The sequence below is a fragment of the Ictidomys tridecemlineatus genome, chromosome 5, assembly GCF_052094955.1.
Source record: "Ictidomys tridecemlineatus isolate mIctTri1 chromosome 5, mIctTri1.hap1, whole genome shotgun sequence".
NCBI classification, from domain to species: domain Eukaryota; kingdom Metazoa; phylum Chordata; class Mammalia; order Rodentia; family Sciuridae; genus Ictidomys; species Ictidomys tridecemlineatus.
The window spans coordinates 149,640,355-149,667,094 of record NC_135481.1 but is presented as its reverse complement, the minus strand read 5'-3'; the positions used below and the strand labels follow the sequence as shown (position 1 = coordinate 149,667,094).

Below are 26,740 nucleotides of genomic sequence, written 5' to 3'. Positions count from 1 at the left end.
GTACAGAAGTGTGCATTGCAATTAAGAATGAATGTCTTATGAAGAAAGTGCCAATCAAAAATAAATATAGAAGTCAAAGGAAGATCAGTAGAATAGAGGAGAGAGAAAAGGGGGAGGGAAGAGGAGAGAAAAAAAAGGGAAGAATGGGGAATGAGATCAATTTCTTTGTATGTATAATTTTGTCAAAATGAACTCAAATACTATGTATAATTATAGTGCTCTAATAAAAAAAGAAAAGATGTGGTAAGCAACTTCTGACATGGTCCCCCCCTGGTGATCCCTCACCTTCTGGCATGATCATGCCCTTTTGTAGTCTCCTCTTCTTTTGGGTATGGGCTGGACCCAATGAGTTGATTTCAATGAATAAAATATAGCTAGGATAATGGAATATCACTTTTGAGATTATGCTGCAAAAGACAATGACTTCCATCTTTTTCACACATTCTTTTTTTGTTGTTTGTTTGTTTCTCTTCTCATGCTTGCTCTGATAAAATAAACTAGAGGGATTCACATGGCAAGAAACTGAGGGTAGCCTCCAGCCAACTGCCAGTGAAGAATCAAACCCTCATCCTAAAAACCCTCAAGGAAATGAATCATGCCAACAACCACATGAGAGACCTTGAATGTGGAACTTTCTCCTGTTGAACCTTCAAATGAGATCATAGCCCTGTCTGACACCTCAATTGTAGTCCTGTAAGAAACTCTGAGCTGGATAACCCAACTTATCTGACCCATACAAACTAAGCCACTAAGTTCTGATGTAATTTGTAGCACAGCAATAGATAATGAGTATGCCCAGTTTTCAACACTTTGATTCTAAATCAGTTACCATAAGGCATGTAGAAGTTCTCCTATCCTTTCCAAGGTCCCAAAATTTCTGCTTTTCTGGAATTTGAGGGAATAAAATGGAATACTTAGGAAAGAAGCAATTGTTCAGTACATACATTGCTCCCAGGAACACTTCTCCTGCTGGCCTATGGCTTCTCCAGCCTAATCCAGCTCCAGATTTTTTGCTGGGAGAGAACACTCCCCTCGATCTTCTGCCTTATACTTCCTGTGCTCCCAAATTTGGCTTGAGTACAGATTGTATTCTTCTGTGTTCCTGACCTGGATTCCTATTCCAGAGTCAGATTTGCTGCATTTCTTAGCTGATCTCATCAACAAAATTTTTATTGCAGCTGCATTCAATAATTGGTTTGCAACAATCTCAATCTTGCATTTTACCCACACAAATCAAAACAGCCTTGGCCACCCAGCAAGATGGTCCAGTTTCATCCTTCCCCAATATAAGGTCAGGTTTTGAGCTATTCAATCAGAGTTGAATGACTTTTGGTGCCCAGCCCTGGTTCTTGGCTCCTTGGTGGCTCTGCCTTTGCATTACCAACCCCACCACCTCAAGGAGGCGGGAACAATCTATCAAAGGCATGTGCCAAGTTCTGGGCTGTCTTCCTATCCTTCCAGGGGGTTTGGGACAGGACTTGTGGAAGTGCCAGGTCTTCAGGGGGAGATAAGTTCCAAGTAGAGTTGGCAACAGGCACCAACACTCAGTGGCACAGCGGTGACTCATAAAAGCAGCAGGGAATGCGATGTAGCAGCCGAGAATCAGTTCCCAGGCTGTCTTCAGTAATTACGAAGAAGACTGTTGATGGGGAGCCAGGGAAAGAGAGTAAAGGTTCCTTTTTCTAGTTTCCAAATATCTTATTTCTTGTCATATATATATATATATATATATATATATATATATATATATATTTTTTTTTTTTTTGTACTGGGGATTGAACTTCATGGTGCTTAACCATAGAGTCACATTCCCCAGTTCCTTTTATTTTTTATTTTGAGACATGGCCTCACCAAGTTGCTTAGGATCTAAATTGGGTGCTAAATTGCTGAGGCTAGTCTCAAACTTGTGAGTCTCCTGCCTCAGCCTCCTGAGCCACTGGGATTCAGGCCTGTGCCACTGCACCCGGCCCATTTCTATACTTTTCTTTAGGCTATTTCCTTGAATGTTTTCTTATGTCTTTCCCTCAAAACATATGCAAAGTCCACTTATGCCTTGGTAGCTTTATTCAAAGTGTGAACCCAAGAAAACAAGGACTTTGCACCAGAAGGTAAATCAATCTACTGTTCTTTCATTGAAAATGTTACATCATGAGAAGAATGTCCGTAAACTGAACATTGTGCTAAGTGATGTGGTTGATTTTCATCCGGGCTTAAATTTGATTCTTGGATCAGCAACCAGATGTGTGTTCAACACGAAAATGACAGTTTTTAGATTCATCTGGGGAGCACCCAGACCAACTAAATCAGAATCCCTGGGGCAGGGGCCAGCCAGGAGTGTGTTTTGAAGTTTCCAGTGTAATTCTAGCATGCTGGCAGGGCAAGAACCAATGATTTCTAAACTGCTTAGTCACTTCCCTTCTGGGAAGTTTTCTGTCCCAGGCTAACATGAAAAGAATTGTGATGTTTAGGCAGATGGGGCTTTGAACTGTTTTAAATAATTTGTGCTTAGGTTCATGAATGCAACGGTGTGAGTATGTATTCTTGAGGGTAGGGACCATCTTTACTTTCTTGCCTTCTCCACAATACTTAGCACTTGTGCTCAATAAACATGTGTTCGGGTTTTTATTTAGAAAACAGTAGAGTTTTTTCTAATTCTAAATTGGTTGCATTTTAAAATCAGAATACATACATAAGTTTATATGTGTGTATGAATTTGTCAAGAATTCCTTCTCAAAACACTGCACTAAATGGTAGTTCTTAAGATGTGTTCTTTCATGAAGAAAATTCAAATAAATGTATAAACTTAGACATAAATTTTTAGTTATTTAATTTGGGGCTTTATCAATTCAATGTATTTACTATTCAACCGATTATTAACTATCCATATTCCTGGATTTTGCATCCATGGATTCAACCAACTGCAGATCAAAAATATTAAGAGGAAAAAGCTTCATCTATGCTGAATAAGTAGAGACTCGTTTCTTGTTAATATTCCCTAAGAAATAGAGCATAGCAACTATTTACAGCATTTGCATTCTATTAGGTATTGTCAGTCATCTAGAGATAATTTAAAGTATTCAGGAGGATGTGCATCAGTTATGTACAAATAATACGCCATTTTATATGAAAGACTTGAGCATCGATGGATTTTGATATCTTCTAGAGGTCCTGGAACCATCTGGGACCTGGCACAAATCATTCAAATGCTGGGTCGGTTGAAGGGGAAACATTTATTCTAATGAAATTACTAAAAGCTGAAATGAGTCAGGCCTTGGAGAACCACTATTCTTACCAACTCATCAAAAAGGAAATAAGAGCAACAGCTATGTATTACCAACCAGAATCAAAACGACCTTCCCATATAAATAGTATGGAGTTTTTTTTTTTTTTTTTTTTGTTCAGTGAAAAATGATAAAATTAAGTGGTGTAGAGTGAAATTGGCTTCCGAAGCTCTCTGGCCTGAAACCTTTGTATTGTCCTGTGTGACTGAGCTCAGTACTAATGTCATCAGAGAAGCTGCCAGGGACTGCAATGTGTTGATTAAACAGGGTATTAATCATAGGCTAGTTGCTTGAACCACACTGATAAAGACAAAATTCACCCTATCTACCAAAAACACTCTTTCCATGCAAGACTTAGCAATGAAAATAAACAAAAGTACAAGCTGTCAACTACATATATCATGAAGAATGGCAAAGTTTTGGTTTTTGCTAATGCCATTTTGTCATTTTTTAAAAATTTGATGAGTTGGCTTTAAAAATGATTGTTTGTATTCCTTTACAATATTATTTAGCTTGAAAGTAATTGTGAAAGAAAATGGAGTATTAATATCACTTCTCAGAAGCCCAGATTTTATTTAACCCAGAGAACTTTACCTAAGAGATTCTGTTATGAATCACAGGCTGTCATCTCTTCATAATGGAGTGATTTAGCAAATTAAAGTTAGGAGAGGAGCAGATAGTGCTAATGGGAATGGCAAGACTGTATTAAGAGTGATTTATTCCTTGCATAAAAAAAAATCACTGTCAATGACAAGTTTTAGCAATGTGAAACTCAATAACTACTTCACAGTACCATCTAGTGGTGATAAATCTCCATCCTTGTGTTAAGTGGAGATTTGTGGTTTATTTTAGCCCCAAACCTGCAAATCCAGGTCAATAGCCTATTACATGCACAGTGACTGAAAACTGTTAGATGGATAAAAGGGCAAAGTTATCCTCTACCATTCAAATTTTGCATAAGAAGATTAAGTGAGTAAATATAGAAAAGGTAAACAAAGTATCTGTAGTTCTTATGACATAGTATTAAATTTAAAAAACTTCTCAGAACTTAGACATTTTTGAAATGGATTCTCAGTAAGTTGTATTTTTAAATATTAAACAAGTACCATAGTTACTTTTTTTTGTCCACAATAATTACAACAATTTGTTTTGACTATTACCCAAAATAGAATTATGAGTACTGCTTTATTTTTTTCTTATCTGAACAATTGTAGTTTGTATATTTCTTCCAATAGGTGGAATCTGAAACACAATTTTGGTCTGGTATCTGTGTTGGAAAACAATTATCTTTAATGATATTTATGCAGGGCAGAAAAAAAGAGTTGTTTTTGGTTTTTTTTTCCTGGAGATCAAACCCAGGGCCTTATGCATGTTACTCAAGCACTCTACCTCTAAGCTACATCCCCAGCCCAAGATATTCTTTTTTTTTAAGGAATAACTGTTTCTATGAAAGCTTGAGGGTATAATTAAGAGCATCATAGAAAATTTGGGCACTGTTCAATCAAATTCAGATATCAAGACACTCTATTGGGAGCCGTGGCATGCTACTCTAATCCCAGCTACTCTAGAAGCTGAGGCAGAAGGATTGCAAATTGGAGGCCAGCCTGGGCAACTTAGCAAGATCCTGTCTCAAATACAGATTTTTAAAAAATGGGGGCAATGAGGCTGGTGATGTAGTTCAGTGGTAGAGCATTTGTCAAGCAAGCTCAAAGCCCTGGGTTCAACACCCAGACCCCCAAACAGGCACTTACACTTGGTTTATGGTTGTCAGCTCATTTTCAGACTTGTAAGGTCCAACTCTAGTTTAAATATAAATAATACTCAATGTAAATCTATAATCTTTTTCTTGCTTCAAGTATTGTTTTGTAAAAGTGACTCTGATTTGTTTGCCATGTAAAACCTAACAATTTAATTCATTAGATGTTATATTGCAAAAATAAAGGGCCTGAGGAGTAAATGTTAATGTTTAGGAGTAAATCTTTAAAAAAAAAATTCACAACATGTTTATTTTGCTTACTGAATTAACTTTTTAAAGAAAACCTTCATATGTATTATGATGATGTAATTTATACTATATGGTGGTATGATTTAATTTCCTTAAGAAGAAAATTTGAGAAATTGTTGCAGTATTTAAATAGTGAATGCTTTTGTCGAAGAGCAGCAAGATCAAGCCCAAAATGTTTCTGTAGTGTGCTCACGTCTAATGTTGACAAAATACTAAGTTTGAACTCACAACCAATCTTTTATAAATGAAGAAAGCAGGGAAGCAAAAAGATTAGAAACGGCAATTGAAATCTCAACACTCAAAATACAACTTACTAGGGGCTGTGGCTGTGGCTCAGTGCTAGCGTACTTCCCTGGCATCTGTGAGGCACTGGGTTCCCTTCACAGCACTACATATAAATAAATAAAATAAGGTCTATCAACAACAACTATATATATATATATACATATATATATATATACACACACACACACACACATATATATTTAAAGAAAAAATGCCATTTTCTCAAATACACACACACACACACACACACACAAATGCACATACATTTTAAAGTGCCAAATTAATTTGCCACTTGACTTCTTTTACTTAGTGAGAAACTGTGCATAGCTTTCCATGCCAGAAACTGTACATTTATGAAATTATTTATTTTTCCATGTACAAATGTATAACAATTTTCTCAGTCAGTTTTGTACTGTTAGACTATCAAATTGCTTCTAGGATTTCTGAGTATAATAAACCATGCTCTGATAAACATCCATGTAGCAAAACCTTTGGAAATATCCATGTGTATTTATTGCTTTAGGGTTAATCCTCTAAAAAGAAAAAAAAAACAAAAACAAAAAAACAGGAGAGGAGGACATTTTCCTTTAAACAGTGTATGCTTCTGTGAGGGAACAATGACATCAGGTTAGTGATTTTGCCCAGCTTCTAAGGCCCGTTGCTTTCAAGACAATTAGCTAAAAATACATAGTGCTTGAGGAGATTATGAAATAGAAACAGGAATAATACATGGTAGTTAATGTCAAATAAAATTTCCCTAACTAGATTTAAAATTCCTTGAAGACAAGCTTTATTTCTTCTGATATTTCCCCGCCTCAGTCAGAAATGTTTTTGTTACAAGTTACAGAAAGCCAGGTGCCGAAACTAAAGCACAAAAGAATGTTGTGGGCCTGTATTAACTCTCAAAGAACAGAACCAGCTTCAGGCAGGGCTGAGCACAGGCTCCTAACCTCACATCACTGGCTCTTGGTTAGCTTCCCTTCTATTGGCTCCTTCTCAGTTAGGCCTTCTTCCACAAAAGCAAAAACAATCCCGTTAGCTCTAGGTTACAGGGTTTCAATTCTAGTCCTGCTGCCTCTCTGGGATATCCTTCACCATCATCCTGAGGATTCCCTTTGATGCACTCTTAGGTCAAGATTATCCAATGTTTTCTTCTCCCCCGATTTGCTCTCTCATTTTGGCAGAGCACCCCATCCATTAGCTTCCTGAGAGAAGATGCCTTGGAGTAAAATATTTTGAGACTTTGCATGACCAAAACTTTTTTTTGTTTGTTTGTTTTTCATTTTACCCTCACGCTTAATGAATAGTTTTATTGGTGTGAAATAAAGTACTTGTATTATTTGTATCTGGTCCTCTTTCTTAGGTGTAGAAGGCTGTTATCCTTCCAGCCCTTTTGTATTCAGGTGGTCTTGTGTTCTGCTACTAAAATGATGAAAGAAGTTTATCACCTCCAGACCCAGGGCATTAGGACCTTGGATGCTCCTCCATGTTCTATTCCTCTGCCACAGGAATCCTGGAGACCCTGTGTTTAAAAAGGACATCTCAGGATGGAAAGACGCTGAATACCTGAGTCACAGGATGGAGGAGAGCCACCTGCCAACCTGCATGAGCAAGAAGTAAACACTGGGCTAAACTGCTGAGATGTCAGAATTTCTTTCTTTTTTCAATTGTGTTGTATCTCAGTGAAATAAATATTTTTTAGGTATACATTTAGATGAAGGAAAATTCAAAACACTCCTGAGGGGCATAAAGAAAACTCAAACATATGGAAATCTTTATTTTTAGAAAGGAAGATCATAACTATAGCAATATCAGTAGTGGAAAGTGTTAATTATAAAGGTGATGCAATTCTAATAAGTATCCCAGTAAGATTTTCTTTATTTCATGGAAAACTAAACACTCTGATTCTAAAGTTAAAATGGAAAAAAAAATGCCCAAGAAAATAAAGTTAAGTTCACACCTCACTCCACAATAAAGTCTAGTTGATTAAATAGTAAAAAGTAAAAAATGACACCATAAAATATTGGAGCAAAAAAATAATTATTTAGAATCAAAAACAAGGGAGGTACTTTCTAGATAGGACATAAAACCTAACAGTTGTGAAAGAAGAGATTCATAAATTCAATTACTTAAATAAAGGGTGGAAAAACTACCTTTCATTGGCAAAGTCAGAAGACAATATGCTGGTAAAGTATTTTCAACTCGAATCATATCTAAGAATGACTTTGGTCCATTTGTGCTACTATAACAAGATACTTGAGAGTGGGTAACGTATAATGAATGAATAGAAATTTATTGGCTCACAATTCAAGAGGTTTGGATATCCAATATTGAGGGGCTGTCATTTGGCAAGGGACTTTGTGTTTGCATTATCCCAGAAGGATAGAAGGGCAAAGGAGAAGGTGACTGGGGCTGAACTTGCCCTTTTTTAAGAGCTCCAAACCTAATCATAAGGATGGAGCTCTCATGAACAAATCACTTCTTAAAGGTGCTACTTCTTAATCCTGTTACAATGACAATTAAACCTCAACATGAGTTTTGGAGGAGACAAACATTCAATATAGTGGTCCTACAATATAGGACCTATAATTATAGGACCATATAGTGGCCCTATAATTGTGTAAAAAAAAAAGATCAATAACCTACCAGAAAATGTGCAAAAGATATGAACAGAGAGAAAAAGAAGCATATCTGGATCTTCAAAGATGAAATGATGTACAATGTCATTCATAATAAATAATTTCACATTGAAGCTATAATAAAATATCATTTTCACCCAACAAATGGTGAGTGAAAGATTCCAAAGTGTAATAATACCCTGTATTATTGAAGATATAGAGAAATAAGAACAAATATAAAGTTCTTGTGGGAGTGTAAATGGGTGCAACATTCACAGAGCACAATTCAACAAATCTACAAAAAAATATGTGTCAAATATCCTTTGAACCAATAATTCTCCTTTAGGGATTTACCCATATTTACAAACCTCTGAAAAGTTGAAACAAAAAGAGATAAGGTAAATTTTAGTCAGTAGGGATGACTTAAATAAATTATAGTCACACAGTGAAATATTCCATAGCTATTAAAAAAACTCTTAGGAACACATGTGGATTCATCTTTAATGTAACTGTTTTTTTTCCAGTTGATAACATATGATCATGATTAGTTTTGGTTTTTTTTTCTTTCAGAGGAAAATTTGTATAGTTTTTTTTTTTTTTTTTGGTACCAGGGATTGAACTCAGGGGCACTTGACCACTAAACCATATCCCCAGCCCTATTTTGTATTTTATTTACAGACAGGGTCTCACTGAGTTGCTTAGTACCTTGCTTTTGCTGAGGCTGGCTTTGAACTCACAATCCTCCTGCCTCAGCCTCCCAAGCTGCTAGGATTACAGAGTGTGCCACCATGCCTGGTTATGTAACAGCTTTTTATACATAGAAAAAAATTTCTGAAATGAAGTACTAAAATCTGGTAATTGTGGCTGTTCTTAGGAAGGGTACTGGATAGGGGAAGAAGAAGGAAGGAGAGTTTTCATCCTTGATACCTGGAATTCTGAGCCAAGTGAATATACTATCTTAAAAAAATTAAAATAGGTAAATTTACAAATAAAATTGGAAGGGGACAACTTGGGCACTTGCAACCATTCAGCATCATTGGTTGTGGAACCCCTGGGGTTGAGTCAGTTTTAGGTCACACATGTGTAAAGGAGGTCACTTTAAAATCCCATCTCAGTTTTAGGGACACTAATTTCACTGTGGGTAGTGACATGGCCCCTGTGCACTGTGTGACTAGAGTATGGGTTTGGGTTTCCCTTTGCTGAGGTAATATTTGGCTATTGAAGGTGGGGAACCAGAGAAATTCCCTCTCCATGGCTTAGATAACAGAAGCTGTAACTAGTAAAAAGGAATGGAAAGATCTCCAGTTGAAGATGGCTGACCAGACGTTAAGTCCTATTGTAATGACCAAAGAGATAGACAAGGGAGAGTAGGTCCTCAGCCATGCTGGAAATCTGGAAAGAGTATTTTCAAGAAAGATCAAAAGACACAAAAATTCTTAAGATTAAAGCACATGGAATCATGTTGGTGGTAACTCTAGAATTTATGTCCAGAATAACTCTGCCAGCATTACTCCAAAATGAAAGAAGAAATTATTCTAAAGTTGGTGTCCAGAATGAAGACTGGGGTCGGAGAAGAGGCTCAGAGACCCCAGTTAACAGCTGCTGCAGGGACAAGGAGGATGTATCCTAAGAAGTCCGGAGACGCAAGGAAGTTAATGGTCAGCCTGTCCAGTCACGTCCTGCTAAAAGTCGGCAGGTTTCTATGTGAGTAAAACAATCAGCTCCAGAAAACTGAAAACCATTTCTCAAGTTAAAAATTGAGTGGATGTGTTTTCACAGAGAATGGCCCTGACTGAAGTTCACATCAGAGAGCTGAAGGACCCACCAAAGGAAGGCTTCCAGGACAGAGTGCCAAACACGAGGTTGGGGTGAAGGCTGAACAGGTCAGCAATGTGAAGAAGGGGATCAGGGTGGAGTGGCCCTGCTCCTGCCTGATCCTCCATGAGCCTTCTGATGTGGGGAGGTCAAGAAACCACTCAAATCCTCAGCTTCTCCAGCTGCGAATGGGGGCAAACAGAGGAACTACCTGCTAGGGTAGGTATGAGCATTATGAGGTGACACAGGAGGCTGACTGAACACAGTGGGACTCACCACTGCTCAACTGCTTTTCTACCACGGCTAACGTTCCCAGCGGACCGGTAGACATGTTAGAAATCCATATGCAGCCACAGACCAGTAGCAAAGTTATGCTTAAAACAAAATTATTTTTATTTCAACTATGCTGAAGGGTTGAGGAATAAATGTCAAAGATAGCCAGCTGTGAGCTTATCCAAACAACAAAAGACAAGGCATAGTGAGATCAGAAAACTAGAACTCAAAGCCAAAAGTATTAGGACAGATTTTATGTATAAATAAAGGGGCAACAGTGAGCCTTGGTGTCTGAACAACATTTATTAAAATATATTTAAAAATTAATTGCTAAATCAATAGTCAAGAGAACTTGGAAACTTTCTCAGAAGAGGACTAATTAAATAGATAAAGCAAGTGCTAGAGGTTTTAATGTTGAGACTATAAGCTTGATTCAATACATAATAATTTGAATCCAACATAGAGTATATACATTCTTTTGTTGTTATTTTGTTATGGTTTGTTTTTGCAGTGCTGGGATAGAACCCAGGGCCTTGCACATGCTAGACAAATATCCTCCTCAGCCCTAGAATACACATTCTTTCTACGTACACCTGGAATAGCTACAGAAATTGACATAGCATTAAACCAGAAAGTCTCCAATATTTTTAAAAAGTAGAAAACATTTTGACTAATTTTTTAACTACAATGCAATAAGACCAGAAATTAGAAATAATGCAGAAAGAAATATCCCCAATCAGAAGAAGAAGGAGGAGAAGGAAGAGGAGTAGGAGGAGGAGGAGTAGGAGAGGAGGAGGAGGAGAGGAGGAGGAGGAGAGGAGGAGGAGGACAGGAGGAGGAGGAGGAGAAGGAGGAGGACAGGAGGAGGAGGAGGAGAAGGAGGAGGAGGAGGAGGAGAAGGAGGAGGAGGAGAGGAGAGGAGAGAATATGTACTATAAGGTTATATGTACTATAAGGTAAAAATTAAACAGAGGGACTGGGGTTATAGCTTAATGGTAGATTGCTTGCACAACACCCTGGGTTTTATCCCCAGTACCAAAAAAAAAAAAAAAAAAAAAAAAAAAAAGAACACCACCACACTACAAAAACCAAAGAGGCATCCTATTTCTTTTGGGTATAACAGAAAGTCAAAGTTGGCTTTGTGCTGGGATAACAAGGGTTCTGAGCAGCAACGCCACAGGGGTGTGGCCAAAACACATGAGCAAAGGAAAAGAAATAAACTCAGAAAGTTAGAAAGCAACACAAAAGGTAGAAAATTGATATCTTTTGTTTTCCTTTAATTTTTATTGTTGGTTGTTCAAAACATTACATAGTTCTTGACATATCATATTTCACACTTTGATTCAAGTGGTTTATGAACTCCCATTTTTACCCCGTATACAGATTGCAGAATCACATCAGTTGCACATCCACTGTTTTACAAATTGCTATACTAGTGTCTGTTGTATTCTGCTGCCTTTACTATCCCCTATCCCCTCCCCTCCCATCTTCTCTCTCTACCCCTATCCTCTACTATCCTCTACTATCCCCTATCCTCTCCCCTCCCATCTTCTCTCTCTACCCCATCTACTGTAATTCATTTCTCCCCCTTGTTTTTTTCCCCCTTTCCCTTCACTTCCTCTTGTATGTAATTTTGTATAACCATGAGGGTCTCCTTCCATTTCCATGCAATTTACCTTCTCTTTCCTTTTCCCTCCCACCTCTCACCCCTGTTTAATGTTAATCTTCTTCTCATGCTCTTTCTCCCAACTCTGTTCTTAGTTACTCTCCTTATATCAAAGAAAACATTTGGCATTTGTTTTTTAGGGATTGGCTAGCTTCACTTAGCATAATCTGTTCTAATGCCATCCATTTCCCTGCAAATTCTATGATTTTGTCATTTTTTAATGCAGAGTAATACTCCATTGTGTATAAATGCCACATTTTTAAAATCCATTCGTCTATTGAAGGGCATCTAGGTTGGTTCCACAGTCTTGCTATTGTGTATTGTGCTGCTATGAAATCGATGTGGCAGTGTCCCTGTAGCATGCTGTTTTTAGGTCTTTAGGGAATAGACCGAGAAGGGGAATAGCTGGGTCAAATGGTGGTTCCATTCCAAGCTTTCCAAGAAATCTCCATACTGCTTTCCAAATTGGCTGCACCAATTTGCAGTTCCACCAGCAATGTACAAGAGTACCCTTTTCCCCACATCCTCGCCAGCACTTGTTGTTGTTTGACTTCCTAATGGCTGCCAATCTTACTGGAGTGAGATGGTATCTTAGGATGGTTTTGATTTGCATTTCTCTGACTGCTGGAGATGGTGAGCATTTTTTCATGTACTTATTGATTGATTGTATGTCCTCCTCTGAGAAGTGTCCGTTCAGGTCCTTGGCCCATTTGTTGATTGGGTTATTTGTTTTCTTATTGTTTAATTTTTTGAGTTCTTTGTATACTCTGGATATTAGGGCTCTATCTGAAGTGTGAGGAGTAAAGATTTGTTCCCAGAATGTAGGCTCCCTATTTACCTCTCTTATTATTTCTTTTGCTGAGAAAAAACTTTTTAGTTTGAGTAAGTCCCATTTGTTGATTCTAGTTATTAACTCTTGTGCTATGGGTGTCCTATTGAGGAATTTGGAGCTCGACCCCACAGTATGTAGATCGTAGCCAACTTTTTCTTGTATCAGACACCGTGTCTCTGATTTGATATCAAGCTCCTTGATCCATTTTGACTTAACTTTTGTGCATGGCAAGAGAAAGGGATTCAGTTTCATTTTGTTGCATATGGATTTCCAGTTTTCCCAGCACCATTTGTTGAAGATGCTATCCTTCCTCCATTTCATGCTTTTAGCCCCTTTATCAAGTATAAGATAATTGTAGTTTTGTGGATTGGTTTCTGTGTCCTCTATTCTGTACCATTGGTCCACCCGCCTGTTTTGATACCAGTACCATGCTGTTTTTGTTACTATTGCTCTGTAGTACAGTTTGAGGTCTGGTATCGCTATACCGCCTGATTCACATTTCCTGCTTAGAGTTGTTTTTGCTATTCTGGGTCTTTTATTTTTCCATATGAATTTCATAATTGCTTTATCTATTTCTACAAGAAATGCCATTGGGATTTTGATTGGTATTGCATTAAACCTATAGAGAACTTTTGGTAATATCGCCATTTTGATGATGTTAGTTCTGTCTATCCATGAACAGGGTATATTTTTCCATCTTCTAAGATCTTTTTCTATTTCTCTCTTTAGGGTTCTGTAGTTTTCATTGTATAAGTCTTTCACCTCTTTTGTTAGGTTGATTCCTAAGTATTTTATTTTTTTTGAGGATATTGTGAATGGAGTGGTTTTCCTCATTTCCATTTCAGAGAATTTGTCGCTGATATACAGGAATGCCTTTGATTTATGCGTGTTGATTTTATATCCTGCCACTTTGCTGAATTCACTTATTAGCTCTAATAGTTTCTTTGTAGACCCTTTTGGGTCTGCTAGGTATAGAGTCATGTCATCTGCAAATAGTGATAATTTAAGTTCTTCTTTTTCTATTTTTATGCCTTTAATTTCTTTCGTCTGTCTAATTGCTCTGGCCAGTGTTTCAAGAACTATGTTGAACAGAAGTGGTGAGAGAGGGCATCCCTGTCTTGTTCCAGATTTTAGAGGGAATGCCTTCAATTTTTCTCCATTCAGAATGATGCTGGTCTGAGGCTTGGCATAGATTGCTTTTACAATATTGAGGTATGTTCCTATTATCCCTAGTTTTTCTAGAGTTTTGAACATAAAGGGATGCTGTACTTTGTCGAATGCTTTTTCTGCGTCTATCGAGATGATCATATGGTTCTTATTTTTAAGTCTATTGATGTGGTGAATAACATTTATTGATTTCCGTATATTGAACCAGCCTTGCATCCCATGGATGAATTCTACTTGATCATGGTGCACAATTTTTTTGATATGTTTTTGTATCCAATTCGCCAGAATTTTATTGAGGATTTTTGCATCTAGGTTCATTAGAGATATTGGTCTGTAGTTTTCTTTCTTTGAAGTGTCTTTGTCTGGTTTCGGAATCAGGGTGATGTTGGCCTCATAGAATGAATTTGGAAGTTCTCCTTCTTTTTCTATTTCCTGGAATAGCTTGAAAAGTATTGGTATTAGTTCCTCTTTAAAGGTTTTGTAAAACTCTGCTGTATACCCATCTGGTCCTGGGCTTTTCTTAGTTGGTAGTCTTTTGATGGTTTCTTCTATTTCCTCAATTGATATTGGTCTGTTTAGGTTGTCTATATCCTCCTGACTCAATCTGGGCAGATCATATGACTTAAGAAATTTATTGATGCCTTCACTATTTTATATTTTATTGGAGTATAAGGATTCAAAATAATTTCTGATTATCTTCTGTATTTCTGAAGTGTCTGTTGTGATATTGCCTTTTTCATCCCATATGCTAGTAATTTGAGTTCTCTCTCTTCTTCTCTTCGTTAGAATGGCTAAGGGTCTGTCAATTTTATTTATTTTTTCAAAGAACCAATTTTTAGTTTTGTCATTTTTTTCAATTGTTTCCTTTGTATCGATTTCATTAATTTCAGCTCTGATTTTAATTATTTCTTGCCTTCTACTTCTTTTGCTGTTGTTTTGCTCTTCTTTTTCTAGGATTTTGAGGTGAAGTATGAGATCATTTATTTGTTGTTTTTTTCTTTTTTTAAGGAATGACCTCCAAGAAATGAATTTTCCTCTTAGAACTGCTTTCAATGTGTCCCATAGATTCCGATATGTTGTGTCTGTGTTTTCATTTATCTCTAAGAATTTTTTAATTTCCTCCTTGATGTCTTCTATAACCCATTTATCATTCAGTAACCTATTTTTCATTCTCCAAGTGATGCATGATTTTTCCTTCCTTCTTTTATCATTGATTTTCAGTTTCATTCCATTATGATCAGATAAGATGCATGGCATTATCTCTACTCTTTTATATTGTCTAAGAGTTGTCCTGTGACATAATATATGATCTATTTTTGAGAAGGATCCATGTGCTGCTGAGGAAAAAAGTGTAACTACTTGATTTTGGGTGGTATAGTCTATATATGTCAATTAAGTCTAGGTTGTTAATTGTGTTATTGAGTTCTATAGTTTCCTTATTCAACTTTTGTTTGGAAGATCTGTCCAGTGGTGAGAGAGGTGTGTTGAAGTCTCCCATGATTATTGTATGGTGGTCTATTAGACTCTTGAACTTGAGAAGGGTTTGTTTGATGAACATAGCTGCACCATTGTTTAGGGCATATATATTTATGATTGTTATGTCTTGTTGGTGTATGGTTCCCTTTAGCAGTATGTAGTGTCCCTCTTTATCCCTTTTGATTAACTTTGACTTGAAATCTATTTTATTTGATATGAGTATGGACACTCCTGCTTGTTTCCGAAATCCATATGAGTGATATGATTTTTCCCAACCTTTCACCTTCAGTCTATGTATGTCTTTTCCTAACAAATGCGTCTCCTGTAGGCAGCATATTGTTGGGTCTTGTTTTGTGATCCATTCTACTAGCCTGTGTCTCTTAATTGGTGAGTTTAATCCATTAACATTTAGGGTTATTATTGAGATATGGGTTGTTCTTCCAGCCATATTTGTTTATTTATGTTACTAAACATGGTTTGTTTTCCTCTTTGATTATTTTCCCCCCTTTACTGTACTACCTCCCACTGTTGGTTTTCATTGTTATTTTCCATTTCCTCTTCCTGTATTGTTTTGCCAAGGATTTTTTTGGAGAGATGGTTTTCTAGCTGCAAATTCTTTTAACTTTTGTTTATCGTGGAAGGTTTTAATTTCATCTTCCATTCTGAAGCTTAATTTCGCTGGATACACAATTCTTGTTTGGAACCCGTTTTCTTTCAGTGTTTGAAATATGTTATTCCAGGATCTTCTAGCTTTCAGAGTATGTGTTGAAAGATTAGCTGTTATCCTGATTGGTTTACCCCTAAATGTAATCTGCTTCCTTTCTCTTGTAGCTTTTAAAATTCTCTCCTTATTCTGTATGTTGGGCATCTTCATTATAATGTGTCTAGGTGTGGATCTCTTATGATTTTGCACATTCGGCGTCCTGTAGGCTTCTAGGATTTTGGATTCTGTCTCATTCTTCAAGTCTGGGAAGTTTTCTCGTATTATTTCATTGAATAGATAGCTCATTCCTTTGGTTTGGACCTCTATACCTTCCTGTATCCCAATGACTCTTTAAGTTTGGTCTCTTTATGTTATCCCATAATTCTCGGGTGTTCTGCTCATGGTTTCTTAACAGTCTTGCTGAGCTGTCTATGTTCTATTCAAGTTGAAATGCTTTGTCTTCATTGTCTGATGTTCTATCTTCTAAGTGATCTACTCTGCTGGTAGTATTCTCAATTGAGTTTTTAAGTTGGTTTATTGCTTCCTGCATTTCAAGGATTTCTGTTTGTTGTTTTTTATAACCTCTATCTCCCTGTATAGTTGATCTTTTGCTTCTTGGATTTGTTTATGTAATTCATTGTCGAAGTGATCTTTCATTGTCTGATTCTGCTGTCTAATGTCTTCCTTGAGACTCCAGATCATCTGAAGCATGTATATCCTGAATTCTTTATCTGACATTCCATTTGCTGCAGATATTACCTCTTCTAACGTTGAGTTAACCTGCATTGCTTGTGGTCCTTTCTTTCCTTGTCTTTTCATACTGTTCGTGTTTCTTTCTGCTTGGTGAAACTGTTGTGTTATTGAATTTTCCCCCTATATATTTATATTGCTCTTGTATACTTGCAAAGTCTCCCTTGCAGGCGCGGGCAGCGGCTCTGCCCCTCCTCCAATTGGGGCAATGTGCCTACTACGCAGGCCGCTGGGCCTGTTCTGCCAGTCGGTAGCAGGTCCACCTACCTTGCAGGCACGGGCGGAGGCTCTGCCCCTCTGTGGGCCGCTGGGCCTGTTCTCCGGTCAGGGTTTCTGACACAGTGGTTCCAAGACTCTTTGCTACAATGTGGTCAGGTGAGAGAATCTGACTTATTTTCCATTTGGGAAGTTCTCCAGGTATTCCTCAATCCAGTCAAGTTGACACCATCACAGAGATGAAAGATCTTTACACCAGCACTGCCTCGGGAGCCCAGCACATCCTCCAGAGCCTCCTGCTCGCTTTCCACTGCCACAGCAATGAAAACAGCCTCCGGCTCTTCTTGCCTCTTTTCTCAGTGGTGCCCATCGGTGTGCCCGTGCCCCTTCCCCACTGCCACCGCCTGGGCCAGATGGTCACTGCTCTCTGTCACCGCCTACGCTCGTCTGCCAGGTGCCCGGCTGCTGCCCAGGTGGACGCAGCCAATGGGCAGAAAATTGATATCTTAAATGATAATTCAGAAGTTAAACAGACAGGGAAAACAATCAAAATTGGTATAAGCCCCAAATCAAGTTCTTTGTAAATAACTGATAAAACTCTGAGGGAAAGATTACTAGCAGCTGTGGGCCTTAGGAACAGAGGAAAAATAAGTTCGGACCCTCCCAAGGAATCACAAGACCATGAAACTTAAAAACTTAAAGCCTATAACAGGGGGGCTGTGTTGGAGTCCAACATAGAGCTACGATTTAAGCACTGCTTTTTCCATCTGTATATAGAAACAGAACCCATAGGATGAAGATATGCACATATATATATATATGATTATATAGTATATGTGTGATATGATACATATGATCTCTCTGTCTCTGTTTCTCTCTCTCTCTCTCTCTCTCTCTCTCTCTCTCTCTCACACACACACACACACACACACACACACACACACACACACGGCGCGGGGGGGTGGGGGGGTGGGGGTAATCAGCCCATGCAATTGCAGAGACTCAGTAAGTCCAAACTGTGAAGAGCCGGCAGCAGCCTGAGATGTATGCAAGGGTTAGACTTAGAGTACAAATGCAGCCTGATGCAGAATTCCTTCTTTCTAAGGGGGTCAGTCTTTGTTATTATAACACCTTCAACCAATCTGATAAGGTTCATTCACCATATGGAGGTTCACCTTCTTTTAGTCAAAATTCACAACTCTAAGTATTTATCTCATCCAAAAAATACTTGACAGAAACATCCAGAGTAAGTTTGACCAAATATGTGGGCACTGTGACCCAGCCAAGTTGATGAACTATCACAGTAACCCTTTGTTGGCCTGGGGTAGCAGGGCTAGAAATGAAAAGAGAGGGCTGGGGGTAGGTCACGGTGGTAGAATGCTTGCCTGGTATGTACAAGGCCCTGGGCTGGATCCTTAGCACTGGAGGTGGAGGTGGAAGTAAAGGAGGAGAAGAAGGAGGAGGAAGGGTGATGGGGAAGGAGATAGAGGAAAAGAGCAAGAGGGTCTAAGACCCAGGGATAGGTAGGAGGTACAAAGGAATGATAACTGAGGTACCCTGTTTCCACCCAAGACTGAAACTCAAAACCTAGGAAGATTGGCTGCACTTATCAATTCAGCAGCATGTCTCAGGTACCCTGGGGGTGGTGTGGGCCCAGGGCAGGAGAAATGAGCCTGTGGAGGTGGTGGGGGATGAGTTTAGTCAGCAGGCCTGGTATGCATGGACAGGTTGCATAGAGTAAGTGCTAGAAGCCCTGGATCGGATCATCGTTGCCTAAATTATTGGTGTAAAGAGGAACTAAGCAGAAAAACGCAGTGTTTACGTTGCTGAGTCAGTCACTACTTAGCATACTTTGAGTGCCAGTGGTATGCTGGACCTAGAGTAGTGTGAGACACAGAAAGGAAAGAATGGATCAGAGATGGCTCCTGTACATGTTGTGCATTGAACCCTCAAACAATCCGATGAGGCAGGGACTGTTCATTATCTTCACTTCCCAGGAGAGAATCTGAGGCACAGAAAGGTTATACACACTTTTCCAAGGCAACACCATGCTTGTGATGTTTAATTTTGTGTGTCAACTTGGCTGGGCTATAGTACCCAGTTGTCTACTCAAACAACAATCTAGATGCCACTGCAAAGGTAGTTTCTAGATGCGATTAATATTTAAATCAGTAGATTTCTAATGGAGCAGATTGCTCTCCATACTGTGAATGGGCCTTGCCTAATCAGTTGAAGATTTTAAAAGTACAAACTGAAATTTCCTGCAGAGAAGGAATTCTCTTTAAGACTGCCATAGTCCAGCCTGCTGCCCTGTGGGTCTCCACTGAAGACAACAACGTCAACTCTTATCTCAATTTCCAGCCTGCCAGCTTGCCTGACAAATCATGAACTCACCAGCCCCCACAATCATGTGACCCAATTGCTTAAAATAAATGTCTGTCTCTTTCTATAGATCTGTGTATTATATTTATATCCAAATGTGTCTCTGTCCCTTTTTTCTTACTGAAAGTGAGAAGCAGCAGAAGAAAAGAAACAGAAATCACCATTTTGCAAACCTCAGAGGCATCTGCAGCTCAGGGTCTTGTACCAGGAAGGGCTTTGAGCAGTGGGAGCCAGACCTCACCTTCTGGATAGGCTGGGGGGAGGTCTTGCTCCCAGTGCAGGGGGCCAACCCCTGACCCACTGACCCAGCCCCAGAGAAAGCTTCCTGGCTCTGCAGGGAACCTGAGCCACCCAGTCAGGTGCAGGGAACCCTGAGAGCTTTGCTGCAAGGCACAAGTTTCTTAACCCAGCAAGAGAATTGGCAGGAATCAGGAAATGTACTTTCAAGCGCACAGATTATGGTAATGGGGACTTATTATTTTTACGATAAGCCAAATGAGAGGTAAACTCAATTATACATGCTATTTAAGCATATCAAATGTTGGCTTATGCATTTTTCTACCATAGTTATTGATTGTCATGTCTGAGATCCATAAGAAAATTACAGAGCTCTGATAGCTAGTACACCAACTATCAACATCCCATTTCATGCCTTTAGTGGAAGGGGAGACATAGACTGGAGTGGGGACCATATTTATGATATGAATTCTCATTTTATGCAAATCCTTTCTATGAGAAAGTCTGCAAGAAATAGCCATAGAGTCTTACCACAATTCAGGTTTTATTCTTGCCCATGAAACCTGCAATTTATGATCCAAAAGAACATAAGAATGTCATATGTGTTGAGCAATCCCAGAATATTCCACGAGCATTGCACTTCATTAAGAGTGTTTTCTTTGAGAAAAGCATTAGCACACGCTTTAGGGGACTGCCGCTCCATTTGTAATCTTTTAATTCAGATTTTAAAGTATTATTCCTGAAGTAGATTGTTTTGGGGGTACTCTGAATGAGCAGCATTGACCTGTTTTGGGTTCCAACACAGAACAAAAACTAAGACTGGTCACCAGGTACACACTTCAACAGCATCAGCTTCCTACAACCAAATGGTAATCTCCAAGTTCTATTCTTCTCAGACCGCGAAACAACTAAGAAATCACACAGAGACCTGAAAACGTCCCAGAAAATACGCATACCAGCAAAACTATATGTAATTGACCAAAGGACACAGTGAAACAAGGAGGAAAATGAAAAGTAGCAAGACAAGACTTTTTAAAGCAGGCAAACACTGAGAATATTAACATACTTGTTAAATAACTGGAGACTTTGTTCTTGATCTTCAGTGTCAGGGGCGTTGCTAGGTTCATGTTGAGTTCCAAAGCTTGCTTTTTCTTCTGCAATGTATATGTCTTGTAAGATCCTGTGGGTTTGTTCTGCATTGTAACACAAGCAGTTAGTCACACTTTCTGCAAGTCTGTAAGCTCACCCACTCTTTACAGCCTTTCTTTTGTCCTCTAAAGTAATAACAATGTGTTTCTGGAGATTTGGCTATCCTAACTTGTATATAAAAGGATGAACATTACTTGGTTCACATTTTTCTAAAGGAAACACCCAGTAGTTCATTGAAATATGAATCATTACCAATTGTTGAATATGAATAATCGCTTGTCTTAGCTGGGAGTAGAGTGGCTGGTTTTTAAAACATGCATGCTGGCATTGTTCTGAATAGAGGAGTTTGGGAGTAAATATCCATTTTCTTTGCAGTATTTAAAAATGGTTTTCATGGAAACAAGGGAAGAAGGAAAAGGAGACACCATATTTCTTTCAAATGTGGCTTCTCCTCAAGCTCCTGACCAGAGAATGGTATTCATGCCTTCCCTATCTTGGGCTTAGCCTGGCAGCCATAGTCACTGGGAGGGTATGATTTTTAAAACTGACCAGTGCAACTCATTTTCTATCTCCCCAGAAACTGACCATGATTTCTGTCCTAGCTTGGGGCAGCACTTTTCTGCTTAAGCCTTTTTACTTTTTTCAGTTGTCAGAGGTGATAGCCCCTAGAAAAGAGCAGATGGCACCTCAATTAAAACTTTCTGTAGGTCCCCTTCCGTATCCAGCCCCAGCCTGACAAGCTCTGCCCCCACACCCCACCTGCATTGGCCTTGCCCTTGTTTACACTGCCTTCTGTTGTGTCTTCCCTTTAGTTCCTGGAAAGCAACACCAAGCTTCCATTCCTGGGCCCAATGCCAGGCTGCCCTCTGCATGTGCATAACAAGTCCACCACGCTGCATTGCATAGTGTGGAATGGCTCACTTTTCAAGAGGCTAGCTCTGGGAATGATGGTTTAGGGATTGCTCTCATATGCCCACACTTAAATCCAGCTCCAGATCTTGCCTCTCCTCCCAATATGACAGGGACGGGAATAAGGGAAATGCAGTGGCCACCTGTGGAGGTGGGAGCTGCTCCAAGGGTTGAGCCTCTCCCCTCCCAGTGAGGGGGCTCTTTCCCTGTAATTAAAGAGTGTCAGGCAGGCATCTGTTCATCCCTATTGGCACAAACTGATCTGTTTTAACAAGTGGAGTTGTTCATAGCAATAATTACATGTGGCTGAAAACATGAGAGGACAGTATAGCACTTCCAGGTTCCATTAGCAGCATCACTAGCTGGTCATACTAAGCAAAAGCCCTCACCTCACTTCTTATCTCTTGCCTCTTTTTTTTTTTTTTTTTTGGTGCTTGGAACTGAACCCAGGGCTTCGTGCATGCTAAGCAAACTCTATCAGAACTACAGCCCCAGCCCCTTGCCTCTGCTTTATACTGAATAAATCATTGGACCTTCCCCAGAGTGCTCTGCAGCATGAATGCTAGGTTTGCACCTTTCTTGCTGTTTTGCTGGGATGTATTTGTTTAATAGTATATGTTCTAACAATGGCAGATGGCCTCTTTATATTTAGAACTGCAAGGCCTCTTTGGTAGTTTAGGAACTGATTTTAGGCCCACACAGTGACAGGAAATGGATTTCCTCCTGAAGACAGATATTATTACAGCCTATCACAAAGCTTCCTTTTCTGGACATTCACAAAGGATGAGCCCTATTGGACACACATGGATGACTCAATGCTGGAGGGACTTGAGCCTTTGCAAAGAACTTGCTTTAACAACCTGGAATCAACTAAAAGTTAGTCTTAAACTCTAAATTCTGACCATTGATTCAGGTGGCAAAAGAATGTGAACATTTTTAGAATTTTATTTCTCAAAGCTAATATTAAAAACAATCCCTCCAATTAAAATTTTATCATATCCTTGCTATTATCTTTCTTTTTATAACTTTTTGAAATCATTTTAGAATCACAGAAAATAGTACAGAAAATTCCCAGGCGGGGTTCTCTCAGTGATAACATTCCATATAACATTCATACAATGATCAAAACCAGGAAATTGATGTTGGCACAATACTAAGCTACAGATGTTATTTGAATTGTACTGGTTTTTACAGGCACTCATTTTTTTGTGTGTGTGGTGGTTGTGTATTTCTACAAAATTCTGGCATGTGTATAGATTTGTATAACCTCATCAGATTATTTCATTTTCAAATAAAGGAAATAATTTGTACTTAGTAACATTTTATCGTAGGTAGAAAAGCATTGAAAATAGTAAAATATTATGGAATAACAGTAGAAATCAATCCATGTTTCCAACTCAAGACTTAAATGTCAATGTTGTGACACACATGCTTCAGAAATAGACAATTAAAATTTTCAATTTACAGCTATTGCCTAGCATGTACAAGACCCTGGGTTCAATCCCCAGCACCCCCCTCCCCCAAAATATATAGCTAAAACCTTAGTTAATCTACTTTCCTTTCCCTCTTCCTCTTAAGCCAAGATAATTTCTTTACAAAGAAAAATTAAGCAAACAAACAAAACTCAACCTGTGATGATTCCTTAACAAAAAAGTTAAATAGTTACTATAACCGCTATTCAGCTGTTTTTTTACGTATCAATATTTAAGTTACCTGGTAAGAAAAAATTATCAGTTTTTAAATGCATTATATATTTATCTTGCATAATATATAAATTATAGTATTTTAATTGCATATATATATATTTACATATGTATCAATATATTGATACATTATACCTGGCACCTATATTATGCATTTATTTTAAAATGTATAATATATATTTAAATAGATAATAAATAAATCCTTTAGTTTTTAAATGCATGATGTATTTTTAAATTAAATATATAAAAACTAGGGCTGGGGATGTGGCTCAAGCAGTAGCGCGCTCGCCTGCCATGCGTGCAGCCTGGGTTCAATCCTCAGCACCACATACCAACAATGATGTTGTGTCCGCCAAGAACTAAAAAATAAATATTAAAAAAAATATATAAAAACTAAAGGATTTATTGAAAAATAAAGGATTGCATTGGTCTTGTTCACCATAGTGCAGGAGGCATGGTAGATACTCTGTAAAGTTGGACTGGATTAACACATGAAAAGGCAAACATTCTCTGATTTGTAAATTTATATTACAGTGCAGCCTGAAGAAATGTAAGAAGCCATTTATAAATATTCATTTTCACTTTTTTGACTTTTTCTGTAGATTGACCACTTTACTGAATGTTATAGAGACCATGGAATGGGAGTTTACAACAAATCTATGAATCAAAACTATCCTAAAAGCCAAGGATAAATTTTCCACTGAAATAAACCTCAGAATAAATCTGTCATCAAGCTGGAACTCACACTTCTGTCTTGGAGAAGTGTTGAAGGCAAATGAAGACCAGCAATGAAACACTACTTCAAAATAGTTGAAATCCTTTCCTTACAGTTCTCAAAAACTTGAATCACAGACACAGACCACAGAATTGCAAATAGAGATTCCTCCTTTTGCCTCTGTTCCCTCATTCTTACCACCGCCCCAGAACACATGCCCTCTCTTCCTCTTTGTTCCTGTATTGGGCTGACCGTCCCAAACCCACTCTTAGCAAGAAGGAGTTCTTTCTAGTTTGAAGGAAGGAGGCTGGGAAATTGGGATAGGCCATTTCAAGGGCTCTATTTAGAAGACTGAGAGAAACAGCTGAGAAGATTTACATGCTAGTTTTTTAAAATAACAGCTTTTTTTGTTATATGTCACACACTATAAAATTCACCCTTTGAAGGTATACAAGTAAGAGGTTTTGGTTTTTTAAGTATATTCTCTGACATGAGAACCATCACAACTATCTAATTTCAGGATATTTTCATCATACCCCCCAAAACTTCTGTACATTTCCCTTCTTTCCTCCACTTCTTGCTCATAGCCACCACTAATTTGCTTTCTGTCTCATGGACTTACCTATTTTGAACATTTCATATGAATAAAATCATATAATATGTGGCATTTGGGAAAGGCTTCTTTCTCTTTCATTAGGGCTTTAAGTTCATTTGTGTTGTAGCATGCATCATTCCTTCATTTCTTTTTATGACAGAGTAATATTACTTTGTATAGATATATCACATTTTGTTTCATCAATTGATGAACACTTGGGCTTTTTTTTCTAATTTTCGGCTATTATGAATAATGCTGCTATGAATATCTTACATAGTTCTTTGTGTGGACACATAATTCCATTTCTCTTGGGCATATACCTGGCAGTGGAAATGCTGGACCATATGGTAATTTTTAACATTCTGAAGAACCATGATTTGCCTATAGAATGAAAGCCCAGTCCAATCTTCTGTAACCTATTAATACATTATGCCTGGCATCTAAAAATCCTCATTAAAACAAGAAAGATAAAAATTTTTTTAATTAGATGATTAGAAATCATCTTGAACATTGTTCCAGGGGCTGTGCAAGGATTTCTTCAGCATCACACACATTTACTTCTGCATTGTGAGATTTAAGAGAGAAGCACTGCATGGTTTTAGTAAGATAAAGATCAATGCTGGGGCTGGGGCTGTAGCTCCGTGGTAAAGCGCTTGCCTGACATGTGTAAGGCACTGGGTTTGATCCTTAGCACAACATAAAAATAAATAAGATAAAAGCATTCTGTCCATCTATAACTACAAAAAAATACTTAAAAAAAAGATCAATGCTGTGTTGAAACTCATTATTACATAGTGTAGTTAGGGAGCCTGATATTTTGATTCAACTATCATTAAGCTTACTACATTTCAGAGCAAACCATATTCTTACCTTGGTAATAAAGAAAAATGGAGGTAAGCAGGTAAGGGCAGAATTCCTCCAGATGAGAGCAGAAAGCACAGAAAGCACTTGGGCCTTTCGAAAAAAGCTTCAGGAAAAAATATTCCACTCTCCTCAGATAGCAATCCTGCGAGAGGATCTCTCTGTACTCCTTCAGGGAGAACACTCCATCATACACCAAGCAGAGGAGCACCTGGCCTAGTCTGAATTCCTTTAGGATCTGCTCTTTGTATCTCACCAGTATTTCTGAGAGCCACTGTTTTCTCTTCTCCTTTTCTTTTTGTGACCTTGTCTCACAATAATAAAAACAAGACTTAGCTCCTATCTCAAACATTTTGGCCGTGTGGAGCTGGGGAAGTGTTTCCCTCCTGGCCCTTGCCACTATTTGGACTCTGCAGCCAGTGTCCACACCACACTGCCACCTGGAAGCAAAGTCACGCTGCCACCTGGAATTATTAGAGATCTGCAGGGAGAAAGAAGGCATCCGATTAAACCCAGGGAGAAATGCAGTGCTGACCGTCTTGGCTCAAGAGGATTGTGCTATATTAATTAACCCCCTGCAGTAGTAAACTTTGAAAGCTAAGCAAGAAACAAAGCTTAGCTAACTGCTGTTCAATTTAAATTCCTCCTTTCATCCCCAAATAATCATTTCTCTAGCACCCCATGATTATTTTCATCATTATGAATATACCATGCTCATAATCTATATTAAATGGCCACATCATAAGGTAGGAAGCTTATCAGGAACTATGCTGCTCATCTCTGCTCCCCACAACTGCAGTTTGGGGTTAATAAAGTTACAGACAGCAAAAGAAAGTTATCGCAATGTACTAGTGTCTTTTATTAAATCACCTACTGCATGTTATTTCTCAACTTAGCCCATTGAAAGAAAGGAGGAAAGGAAGGAAGGAAGGAAGGGAGGGAGGGAGGGAAGGAAAGACAGGGAAGAAAGGAAAGAAAGAAAGAGGTAAGTTTGGAAACTTCTAAATGATGACTTGGTTAAAAAATACAATTGCATAAATGATCCCTCTCCTCTGATCCAAGTCTGGTGTCCACTTAATGAAACCAGATTAGAAGAAGGGAT

At 38.4% G+C, this 26,740-nt stretch overlaps 1 protein-coding gene across 6 annotated transcripts in view; it reads right to left on the bottom strand.

Moving 5' to 3' along the window:
* The window catches only part of Tjp1 (tight junction protein 1), a 331,764-nt gene extending 305,650 nt beyond the window's left edge, over positions 1–26,114 (bottom strand). For all 6 annotated transcript variants that reach the window (XM_078051275.1, XM_040276148.2, XM_078051276.1 and 3 more), the window contains exons 1-2: positions 25,648–26,114; positions 20,773–20,899 (exon numbers count right to left, since the gene is read on the bottom strand). In XM_078051275.1, the coding sequence (XP_077907401.1) occupies positions 20,773–20,899; positions 25,648–25,990 (470 nt within the window). In that variant the 5' untranslated portion in view covers positions 25,991–26,114. The remainder of the gene's footprint in view (positions 1–20,772; positions 20,900–25,647) is intronic.
* Between the last annotated feature and the right edge of the window lie 626 nt (positions 26,115–26,740).